At 36.9% G+C, this 13,209-nt stretch overlaps 1 protein-coding gene across 1 annotated transcript in view; it reads left to right on the top strand.

Moving 5' to 3' along the window:
• Window positions 1-13,209, top strand: part of ETFDH (electron transfer flavoprotein dehydrogenase) — a 1,111,536-nt gene that overhangs the window by 289,550 nt on the left and 808,777 nt on the right. Inside the window, exon 5 of the mRNA XM_044062047.1 lies at window positions 11,630-11,748. Within this exon, the coding sequence (XP_043917982.1) occupies window positions 11,630-11,748 (119 nt within the window). The remainder of the gene's footprint in view (window positions 1-11,629; window positions 11,749-13,209) is intronic.

Raw genomic sequence — 13,209 nt, forward strand, 5'->3', positions numbered from 1 at the left:
GTACATTGAGATAGGTAGTGTGGGTTTCCTGGACATGGAGGGGACCCTATTGATTGTAAGGGTATGATACGAGACCTTATTTTTGGTGAGTTGCACATGTATGAGTTCAGTGGGTGATACACTTTCACTAGTAAGATGTGAGGCTGGTTTTAGTATAGACTGAGACTTCTCCACCTTTAGTTCCCTACTGTGCTGGTCTGAAGGTGTGAAAGGCATTATATCCTTGCATTGCTGGGATACTCACCGCGACTTAAAGCCATGTCTTCGTTACTACACAGATGTCTACACTCACCAGGGAGTGGAAGGCTTGTACAATGAGCAAAGATTAAATGTTGTACTGTCCCACAGCCAATTTGATAGTAATGTTATCAGAGTGATGTAAAAGAATGCACACCATATATATCCATTGGTAATGGATCATTAAACATGGAATTATACTTGCAGAACCCCCAGAAATGTGGATGTGTATACAACACAGATATGCATCTCTTACCTAGAGTAGGTTGCTATCATACACAAGCCAAGAAGAGAGTTTGTAGTAGTACTCCTTTTCTACCCCTTAACACAGCTCACAGAAAGCCTGCAACTTACTAATTAAAGACATTTTTGAGTACCTCTTAAGGAAGTGATATGGATTAAAAATGTGTGCATACATGATAGGTCTGACAGTTCCAGCAGTAGGAAAAAAATCCTTTTGGTAGTCCACCATGTCTATTGTGATATTTAACTATGACACTATCACATTGTTGAGGTGATCTAAGTAAATTAATGCATTTAGGCAACATGTCAGAATATTGGAAAATACCATCATTAAGTATGAGTTCGCCACAGTAAATGTTGGCTGTTAACTTTGATGATATTGAAATTTTAATACCTCAGGTTTTTATAGTACTCTCTACATCTTTCCATTGTAAAGAAAAGCAGAAAAATCACTGTGCTTTCCTGTAGGAATAATTTAAATAATGACTATGAAATTATCTTTCTCATTTAAAAATGGTGGCTTTTGTGTGAAAACTTACTTTTATTATATACATGATAAATATCTAAACAGTGTCTGAAATGAAATGACGACGTTCAAGACTGAACCTTTTGGTAATTTAAAAGCAGGCTTATGTCTTTGGTATTTTTTTATTTTATGTGTTCAGGTTTTTATGCTACAGTATTAGAGGGTAGCTCATTTGCTTAAAAAAGCACACCGTACACTTCTTAGTTCTTTTATTTTGTCTTCTGAATTAAAAGATTTCCCAGCTTTAGTTTTGTTATTTGTATCTGTGGCTAAATAGCTACTTTCAGTGTTAAGTGTATGTTTTAAGATTTCCATCTGAAAAGTAGTGTTTTCTCTTTAACTGGATTTATTGATAATGTACCCAGAGAAATTACCCACAAATGTTTTTGGGGTTGTTAGAGCTCCCTTAAAAAAATTCCAATGTAGTGTTTGTTTTGCTTCAAAAAAACATTATATTAGTTATTGTCATTATTGTGATAGAAAAAAAAAACTTTATCCAGGAGAGATAAAAACCTTGATTTCATGAAATTGTTACTGAACATAAAGAAGTTTGGGTTACCTTTTAAAGTAAACAAACAAAAAAAAACAGCCACATTCTAAAGAAAAAACAAACTTAAGCAAGTAGCCTTTGGAGTCATCCCAGGCCTAGTTTTGAGAATAAAGCCTCTCCTTCTGCATTTGTCAGAGTTCAGGTTCAGCTATCCACATTAGGAGGTGAAGTCCACTCTTTTTCCCCTTTAATTTCATCATAACTTAAAATTTTAGGAGACAGCATAATTTTTCTAAACTGAGCCAAAACTTCATCCTCTGGCTGCGTGTCTCCTAATAAAGGAGAAAGGGAACCCACTCCGTCCTCTGAACCCGATTATGATGATTATTTAGCCTATTTATTTTAAATTTTCACCCGTGAATTACTACACAGGTTAATATGATTAGAAATTTCCTCTCAATCCTTCCTCCCTAAGAAGTACCCTTTTGGCCTATCACTAATTTAGTCAAGCACCACTTCAGATACTCTCTCAAGAAAATATCATCCCCGAATAGAAGTTATATTTCAGTTTTGAAAATAGCTGCCTACATCACTGCTATGGCTGCTACATGTACCAGTTCCATGATACTTTTGAGGACAACTCATTTGAGCCAGATTTGTCAGACATCTGCTCACAAGAAAATACAGTAGTTTATATAGAGTCCAAGAGGAACATAATATTTTTGTTTATTAAAGTGTAGTGACAGAGCCAGCAGCCATTTCTCATAAATGGTCTATCCTGGCTCCAATACTCAGAACCATCCTTACAGATAAAGAAAGCATGGTATTGGACAGGTATGGAAAAAATTATATATCTGCTTTCGGTTACAATTACATGTTTAAGACCATGAAGGTCGAGTCGAGCTGTACAAAATTCTGAACAATGATGCTCAGAATGTTGAATGCCAACATTACCAAGTTACCTCGCTTTAGGACCCATGTTAGCACTTGATCCTGAGTGCAGTGTGGTAGGGAGTTTCAGTATTTTGTTTTTTTTCCAGTCATGTTGATATTCATCATTAAAACTTCCAACATAAGCTTTTGATTATTGGTCGACTCAACATTAGAAATCTCAAACATGTAATAGTAAAATGTCTGATTTACTTGTTGTAACAGCAGAAAACTACCTGATCAAGATGACCTGAATATAGTAATGCTGATGTGCTTTTAATGTGACAGCATTTCAAAACTGACCCTGATAGCTGATAGAGTAGGTTCTCATATCATTTTAGTCATGATTTAGTGAGTATGTTTTAGGACAGTAGTTTCTGGCATTGTTCTTGGGTGTTTTGCTTCCAGAATTGGTAAAGCCTAATTTGTGAATGTACCATTAGATAAGCCTTTTACATTTTTGTGTTTCATCACACAGATTTTTGCAGCATTTAGAGGAAAAAGGAAAGACTGTGCAAAATCTAAAACAAATTATTTTATTCCTGTGCTGATAAGTATTCTAAAACGTATTGTCCAGGAGGTGACATTTTTACATGAAGCAAATTAGACAGCATCAGCTTAAACAGGAAGAAAGCAGCTTTGAAAGAAATAATGGTCTTAGATAAAGACAACAGACACAATGGTACCAGGGATCCTCAGGGAAGTCACTTCTACATTGTGAAGTTCAGACCAAAAGTCACTTAATTTCTGACTACCACTCACCTGAGGAAGATTGTTTATCTAAGCAAACTAGAGGTACATAATAACTGCTACTAGGAGAGATGCTCTGAAGGGGTTGCTGCATAGTGTGTTGTACCTAAATAGGTCAGGTCTCACCTATGCTTCTGCAGGCATACAGCTAGATGGAGCAGTCTCAGTAGTGTGACATATGGTAGGTATTCAAACAGTATAACTAGTTCCAGACACAGAGACGTAGAGAAAAGTGTAAGCTTTTACTTACGGTTTTTTTTTTTTTGGTGCCAAAAAGAGAAGAACTGTCAAGACCTAAATCTCTCAAGTGTAGGTAAGCAAATTACAAATCAATGAAAACAAAAGTTCAGGATGCTTTCCCCATTTCATCTCTTTTTCTAGTTTTGCAAGGAATTTTTTGTCATTATATCAGAAGACAGTTAGTGAAAGTCATGGTGGGTCAACAGTTCTCCAGTTTCCCAGTATAAATGCTACCCTGATGTAAGTATTTCTAGAGGGCGTGACCTTGGTGCAAGAGTTTTTAGAGGAGCTGTGCCCCCAAACACTCCTGTAGGGTGTTACTTCACCCCCTTACTTAAATATAACCAGCAGCTTGGCTGCACCAACACTGGGGAAAGGGAGAACTGTACATTGATTGGGATTTTTGCTGAACTTTTGCTGAAGCTGGTGGACCTACTGCACATCAGCAAGTCAAATGGCATCAGAAATACTCAGTCCAGGGATCTAAACCACTTCTTCAACATCATCAGAGTGGTTTTGTGGGTCAGGTATATCTCCCAGAGGATACCTCTGGTCTGGAACAGACTACCTATCCACGTGAAACATTTATCCCAGGACTGCCCTCTGAACTGCTAAGCTCCTTAATGCTTTACCCTGTGTATGGGCTCCCTCAAATCATCTATAGTATGGTAAGATCAGTTGCAAGAGATTAAGGGCTGATTAATTATTTTTCAGTGAAGGAGGAAAAAGGAACAAGAAGTGTCAAAGAAAAAGGTAAGAAGCAGTAGAAAAAGGAATATCTTAAAAATAAATTTGAAGAAGCTTTGGGCATGTGACTGCAGCTGTTGGCCTGAACCAGGTGTAGGAAAAGAGCAGTCTCAGTAGTGCAACAGTTATCGCACATGACTGTGGATAGTGGAAGTGAAATTGTGGGGTAGTCTACCAAGTTGTCTGCAAGCTGGAGTGAAGGGCCAATTCTGGGAGTTTTAGCCACATGAAGAGGCAGAGTTGTGATGGAGGGAAAGGATCATTGAGCGTCTGGAATGGAGAAATGTTACCTATCACAATGAAAATACTGCAGCATATAAATGGAGCACAGTGCCTTCCACTGCTGAGAAAGAATGCAGATTCTTTTGCTTTAAAAGCACTAGTGGGAAATAATGAAGGTGAAGAAGTCAGTGGGGGAAGGCTTTCATTAGAGGTGTGATAGAAGGAAGGTGGTTATAAGGAGGTAATTTTACTCAGCAGACAGCAAGGGGTTGTCTGTGGGTTTCGTATGGGAAAGCAGGCATATGACAAGACCGTGGAAAAGGTTAAGACAGAATGGAGCAAAACAAAATAGTGTAGAGTAAGTGGGGGCAGTGGGGCCTTTTCAGGTCCTAGGGCAGCAAGTGGTAAAAACGGACTTAAGTATGTGGCTGTGCAGTAAAATAGGGCATTTGTGGCTCTGCAATAGAGTGAAGCACATGAAAGACAACTGAAAAAACTTGGGAAATGACTTTCTCAAAGGTTTTGACAGTATCACTTATTGTCTGAGCCAGTGAGGCTCTTTGTTTCTCATTGTATCACATTGAAAATATGCTGTTCAATGCAAGTCACATCCAGACACTGAAAATGTAAATGTTTTTTATTGCACCTTAATCTTTTCTACAGTAATATGTCCGCATCCATCTAAGCGGTTATTGTCTTACGATTTGTTATACCCCATAAAGGCCTGATGGGTCGCTGACATACTGAATGATTTTGTTTTATATTCAGGGTTTTTGGTTTCCTGGTGTAATTTTATGAGGATACATAGTGCACTGTGTTGAAAAGAACATTTATTATTGGTAATTATATTTCGTCTGACTTTTACAAATAACTTTAATATCCTTCTTTTTTTGACTGTATTCAACAACAGTATCACTTTGTCCTTTTGTAGTGACATCCTTTATCTATGTCTTCTTTGAGATTGTAAGTTGCATTTGAATGTCCTCTGTTTTTATTCAGGTTTAGAACCATAGTTTCAGGCCACATTTTCAAGCTGATATGTTTAGGTTGGAATAACAGAACATACAAAAAGATTGACTGTAGTCATTGCCTAGGTTTGCAGCCATCCTTCAACTAAAATCATTGATCTGCATAATTACTTTGTTTTCATTACATTGTAGAAGGCATGAAATGTCACTAACTTTCTAGCCTAATTGATTTTGCAGGCATGTGACAAAATCCCCAAGCAGAAAATTAAGTGGCTATGTAGAGAGTGTCACTTGTCTCATGTATTCAGAGAGACGCTAAAGTGTTGTAATGGGTTCAATATATTTATTGTACATAAACACATCAGGAACTGTAACTGGAACATGTACTTAAGCTAACTGACTCACTTATTACTTCAAACACACTCACATGTGCATCTCCATTCAAGCCTGCATTCACTCTGACTGTACAAAATGGCACTGATCTTGCACGTGCTTAGTAACTTATATGGATGTACTATTTAGCTACAGTGGCTGACTAGGTACAATATACTCAATGATCTGCATCCCCCCTCTTTAATTTGTTTGACATGCAATAAGAGAACAAAACATTTTACATGCTAGATATCACATCAACATTTAACAATAGATCTGAACTCAAGTCCAAGTTGCTGTGTATTTTGGATTGGGTCTGGAAAGTTTACCCGATCTGGTCACATAAAAACTTTGACTGGGTTTGCAGCAGGGACATTCTATATAGATTCTTTTTCAATTGGACCTTCAGGGGTTACATCAAGATTACTTGAAGAAGGTACACTGTCCTCTGGAATTCGAACAAGTGTAGAGTCATTCTGAGAGATAGTCATCGGCAAAGGCAATCTGCTATGTCACTGGTTTGGAGACTGGTAATATACGTCTTTGATTCATTCTGAAATCCATTCCTTTAGATTGTATGATGTAAGATCTCTGTTCTTCACAAAAGTATTTGATAATACCCACTTGGTCATATCCTGTAGATGTTTACATTCTCACAAGTTATCCTTGTCTTAATGGTCTAAGAGGTTTGCTGGACTTATCGTAGTACAGCTGTCGCGACTGACATTTTCTCAAAAGTTGAGCCTTGACCATTCTGTTGTTCTTTACGTTTGATACTAGCAATTGTTTACTGATCGGTAAAGTTGTTCTTGTCTTTCTGAACATTATTCTGTGAGCAAGTAAACCAGCAAGTTATGTCCAGGAATGTTTAAACATTGGTACCATCTCTCTTGGATTTCTCCAACAAACATTTCACACATTGTACTGCATGCTCAGCTAATCCATTGGACTGTGGATACTCAGGACTAGTAGTAATATGGACAAAGTCCCAATACTCAGCAAATGTCTTAAACTGCTGACTTGTAAACTGTGCACCATTGTTAGGTATGACTGTGCACTTGCACAGACTACCATAAATAGACAAATGTCTCCAACTTACTAATAACTGTGCTGGATGTTGAGTTAGGAAGAAGGTCAATTTCAAACCAATTTGAATAAGAGTCTACTAGCACTAAGTAATGTTGACCATTCTATTCAAAAATATCGAAAATATCAGTAGCAACTGTTGACCATGGTAATTCAGGAATCTGGTTTAGCTGAAGTGTTTTTTTTTTTTTGTTGGTGCAATTTAGTGCTATTACATATTGAACATGCTAGCATTTCCTTCTGTATATCTTTTGACATAGAAGGCCAAAATACTGTGCCTCTTGCCCTTCTTTTGGTTGAATCAGTACCCGGGTGACCACAATGCAAAATTTTGATATATTCCTGTTGTAATACTTTAGGAATTACCACTTTAGTACCTTTCATGATGATTCCATCTTCCATCATGGGCTCTTGTTGGTAAGGAAAATACCATTGTATATCAAGTGGTGGATTGCTTTGTCTTGCTGGCCATCCTTGACTGATAACCTGGGTCAGCTTCTGCAGAACTGAGTCTGAAGCTATGTGATTTCTGAACTCATCAAGACATGGTGATGAAAAATTTCTGACTTCCATGACTTCAAAGTCTGCTTTCTCATTTTCATGCTGTTCTGTTATTTGGGTGCTCATGATAAAGCATCAGTAAAGTGTAAATATTTGCCTTTTGTATAGACCGTATTGAAATTGCACCTTTGCAATTTTGATGTTATGAATTACAGGCGTACTGGGGCTGTATGGATTGGCTTTTTTGAAATTATTACTAGTGGTTAGTGATCAGCCGCTTTTTGGATAGGTCCTCCATAAATGTAATCAGTGAACTTTGAACATGCGAACACTACTGCCAAAAGTTCTTTCTTTATTTGTGCATATTGCAGCACTTTTTGAGTTAAAGTTCTGGATGCATATGCTACTGGTATGCCTTCCTGAAGGCCTACTGTGCCAAGACCATACTTTGAAGCATCACACGAAAGAGTTACAAGTTTGTGAACATTATAATATCTCAATGTGGGTGGACTAACAATTTTCTTCTTCAGAATAGCAAATGCTCTTTGGTGTTGTTCAAACCAAGACCAGTTTACTTTTTTGCATGTCACCTCACGTAAGGTTGCTGAAAGCCCACTCAACTCTGGGATGAACGTTCCCAAATAGTTGGCCAAACCAAGAAAACATTGTAAAGATGTGACATTTTCTGGAACTGGCATCTCAAAAATAGCTGCTTGCTTAGACAGATCTGGTTGTAAACCAGAACTGGTAAGCAAATATCCCATCTGAGTAACTTCTTTCAGTTTGAATTTGCATTTCTGAGGGATAGAGTTTAAGACTGACTTCACATGCACAGTGTAGTACTTTCCTGATATTTCTATCATATTTGTCTTCACCATTGCCCCCTACAATAATGTTGTTTACTATGATAGCACATGGATAACCAGAAAAAAATTGCTCCATTGCATGTTGAAATACTTCACTGGCAGAATTTAGCTAAATGGCATTCTGAAAAATCTCTTGTCTGCCAAATGGTGTACTGAAAATGGTTAACAGTGAAGATTTGTGAGCCAGAGAAATTTGCCAAAAGGAACTTTTTACTTCTAAGACTGAAAAAAAATAGTGGCATTTGGCATGAGAGTGGCTACTACTTCTACTGTATGCATCGGATGATGATGACATTTTAGTGCTTTGTTTAAATCTCTCAGATCAATACATATTTGAATATCATCTGAACTTTTCTTATGAGCTACAACCATGGAGGATACCCATTCACTTAGTTCTTCTACTGCTGTAAGGACACCTAAATTCACCATTTTGTCAAGTTCTGCCTTTACTTTACTCTGCATTGCTCCTGGAATCTTCTTTGCTGGTCATGAAAATATCAGTAGCAACCGTTGACCATGACAATTCAATTCAGGAATCTGGTTTAGCTGAAGTGGTTCTTTTTGTTGGTGCAATTTAGTGCTGTTGCAAATGGGCTTACTTCATGGTTTAACTTCATGGGATATGTGACTCTGAGTTTACGAAACTCGTCTTTGAAAATACCAGCATATTCACAAAAAATATTCTGTGTAAAACTATCATTGTTGTTCATATGTAGATGGTGGACCTCTTTATTAAATGAAATCAGTCCCATTCTCAAACTGTTTTTGAGTCCTAACAGCAACTGCATGAGTTTTTTGACTACATAAAACTTCAAGTCATAGCTGTTTCCAGCAGAATGGCTGCTCCATCAGTTTGGATTTCTTCACCACCATAAGCAACTAGTTTTGCACACTTTGCCGAATCGCTTCTCACCAGTTCTTACTTTGGCAAACATTTGTGCTGATAAAACATTGCACTTAGATGCAGTGTATACTTTAAGCTCTATGGGTTTCCCATTAATCTTTACAGTACAAAATATTTCTCTCTTTACTGACATGTGATAGTCTACTGTATTAACTGTTTCATCAATCACGAGACACCATCCACATAAAAAGTTTGCTCACAATTCTCTATCTGATCTACTTGCTTCTTTGGATACTCACTTTTAATAAAAGAATGTGGCACCTTAGAATTGCAAAGCCTTTTGAAATTATCCCACTTTTTACATTTGTGACATTGCTGACCAAAAAGCTAAGCACTTCTTTCTTCTAGGTTCTTGACTACCTCCACAATTACGACAGTTACCAATAAGGTTGGCTGCTGCAGCCCCATTCAGGTTATAGTTAACAAGTTAGGTGTGGCACGGCCTCCCAGTTTATATTTCTTTTCATCTTAGCTTAATGTTGTACACTATCAACATTCACACTGGTAGATGCTGTATGCATGCTTTTCTCATTTGCAGGCGTATTCATGCATTTTTCTGTAGGATCATATAGTTGACAAATCTCTATGATTTTGCTCAATGTTAATTCACTGTCTCAAAGCAAAATCTTTCTCACTGCCTCATTACTAATACCACACACAAGCCTGTCTTTTATCGAATCATCTCATAAATCACCAAATCTGCACGTTTTAGCTTTATTTCTCAAGTCAGTAATGTATGCTGCTATATTTTCACCAGACTTTTGATTTATTGTGTAAAATATGTGCCTTTCCATTGTAATATTTGTTTGAGGGTTACACATTTCTCGAACTTTACATTTTAAGCACTTAGGGTCTTCCCGCATTTCAGCTTGTATGACAGTATGGTGGTTTTTCCCCTCCTCTGCATACACAGCAGGTGCATACACAAATGAACAATCCCTCTCAGTGGTTTCTGTGCCAGCTAAATTAAGAAGTATAAATGCTCTAGCATGTGTTTCTTTATCACAAAAATGCAGCCTGTATGAAAATATCATTCTTGCTCAAACACTCTCCAATTCTCCGCAATATTGTTATCAAACACCAGCGGTCCAGGTCTGCAAAATCCCTCTGCCATAACAACAAAAATCTTTTAAATATAAGCATAGACCAGGTACTTGTAATTATGCCCTAAAACACAATGATCTCTCTGAAGTGGCTTTGTTTCAACACTGCAAACACTGCAAATATTCTGGATAGTTTGGATACTTCGAATAGCTTTTATTAATGCCAAAAAGTAGTACATGGCGAAGAAATTTGGTCCTTGTAGCTTTTCAGTACATTTTAAACACTATGGAAATTATTTCGAACACTTCTGTAATTATTTTGGATACTTTTATCATAATGTCGCTATTTCAGACATTTCATTTATCTCAGTAATTATTTTGAACGTTCTGAATGCTTCGCCACTTATTCAGCAACTAAAAAATTCATCTAAATGAGTTTAAGTACCTTTGAATAACAGCTGACCTGTTTACGAGTTCACGCTTGTATATTTCCCCACTTCTAACTTTGTGCATCATGGTTTGTAAGGTGCTTTGACTTCGGATCCCATTCTGACACCATATTGCTTGTGTCGTGTATTCAGAGATTCACTAAAGCACTGTAATGGGTTCCAGATATTTATTGCACATAAATACATCAGGAATTGCAACTAGAACTTGTACTTCGAATTACATAACCTAACTGACTCACTTATTACTTCAAATGCACTCACATGTGCATTTCCATTCATGCTTGCATTCACTTTGCCTGACTGTACAAAATGGCACTGATCTTGCATGTACTCATTAACTTATATGCACATGCTGTCTAGCTACAGTGACTGACTAGGTACAGTATGCTCAATGATCTACAGAGGGATGGCTTGAGGTGGAAACCAGTAAAAATATTATTTACATTTTCTTTATTTATTTATGTTACTCTCTATGGTCTGGATTAAAGAGAAGGACAAGTACTTTGTGGTGAGAAAAGGGAAAAAAAATTGCATTTGGGTGGAGTTAACTTTAGGATGAGTACTCTCTGAACTATATTTTTCCCCAAGGCAAATTTGTCTCTCATGTCTGTTTCTTCCATACAGTAAAATGGTTTTAGTATTTGTTAAGACTCTGGTAAGCCCAGGACATGCTTGTCTTGAAATTAAAATGAGATAACAGATGAATAGTTTTATCACTAAATAACATCTGCTGGTGTCTGCACCTTTCAAGATGGCATGGCGTCATTCTAGAACATCATGCTTGGCATACTTTCCTTGCACATCTGTGATAAAATATGCAGGAAGTTTTCAAAAACACAGTAATAGAATGTGTTTGTAAAGTACAGTCCTAATCACAGTTTATAATGTCAACATATAACTCTCCCCTGCTAGGTACTGAAAGAGTTTGCTAACTAGAGCACCTAACAATTTGTAGCAGTAAAAAGACAGATTCTGATGGGTCTATAAATTACTGTTTCAATGAGATTTTAAACTGGAGTGCTGTCTTTGCAAATATTGTTGTTTTCTTATTATAGGTCTACCAATGAACAACCATGGTAACTACATTGTGCGCCTGGGCCACATGGTGAGATGGCTAGGAGAACAAGCAGAAGCACTTGGTGTTGAGCTGTATCCAGGCTATGCTGCAGCAGAGGTACTGAGAGAATGACAGTTGAAGCAGCTTTACTTAGAACATATATATAGAAAAGCCTGTGATGTCTCTTGACTTGTGCTCATACAATGTCTCTTAAACAAAGTTTTCTACTGCATTTTGTAATTGTTTAAATACTTAAAAATATTTTTGAAAATAGTGTGCTAGATTGTGCATTCTGAAGTCTAATTTTCTGATGAACATTTTGTGTTTGGATAACTTAGCTGGAAATTTTCTTTGTTGAGCAGATACTGTTTGTAACTTAGTTTGGTCACAAAACTGTAGGTATTTTTTTATTTTATTAATTTACCAACTAGGTTGAGGGGCTTATCCCCTTAAACAATTTCTGCCATGACCCTGGGGATTAGCCACAATAGAGTACATATATAAATTCTGTAATCCTTTGAAATGGCTACAATACGTTATCATGTAAATCAAATTATGATGTTTTTGACATGGCAGCATCACTGTATAGCTGGCATAATTCCAAACTCATCATACCTATGAATTGAGTTCATAAAGTGTTGGCATGTGTAGAATATGTGTGTGTTGCACCTGTAAGAAGCATTTCCAAGGATAGCACGTGAATATAAATAGAAAGCACGTGGTAGCTTCATTGCCATTTTGAGAGTGCAGCCTGAGTGTGACCATGTATGAGAGAGGGAGTCAGTTTGTGTATAAGTTTATCTAAGTTAGTTACCAAGCCTCAGTCCTGATGGCTTGTACATAATAAAGCTGCTTGAACAGAGCCCACAAATGTTCTTAGTTTCATCTTGAAGGGATGAGCGACATGGTGTCAGAAGTGGGATACCACAGACTGCTTTTTAGAGTTACAGGGTGCAGAGTTAACAATGAAGGTAGTAAGAGAACCGAGTGCAAAAAAAATGGGCCAGAAAGAAGCTAAAGGTAATGAAAACTTGCACAAATGATTATTTTATTTAAAAAGATAAACGGAGCATTACAAGGGCATAGAACACATTACTAAGCAAACAAATAGCACAGAAACATTTATTAAGCAAACGGAGTGCATAAAAAAGTTTATTAAATAAAATGTTTGAAATTAAGATATTTGATAAAACAATCATCAGAAAAGCACATAGGAGGTTCATAGTCACCTCGGAATTGCAAAACAAGCATGTTTAGAGTAAAATGAGCACAAGAAAAGAGATTAAATGGGAAAAATGAATATAATAAAGGGCAGAAAGGGTATATTAAACATAAATAAAGCAAGGCAGATGCATGTTTTTTGGCAAATTACAGTGTTTTGGCATAATGGCATATACTACTGTTTTGCATTGAATGAAGCTATTCAAGGCAAAACTAGAGTTATTCAAAGTATCTCAAAGTGTGTAAAAGTGCTTACAGTATATACTTTTTACTGTGTGTTTATTCCAAAGAGTTTATTGTGTGCAAAGTGCAACCATTTCGTGAAGTGCAGTCAAAATATAGTCATTTTGAAAACTT

Source organism: Protopterus annectens, chromosome 2.part1 (genome assembly GCF_019279795.1).
Source record: "Protopterus annectens isolate FY-2018-M chromosome 2.part1, PAN1.0, whole genome shotgun sequence".
Classification (NCBI taxonomy): domain Eukaryota; kingdom Metazoa; phylum Chordata; order Ceratodontiformes; family Protopteridae; genus Protopterus; species Protopterus annectens.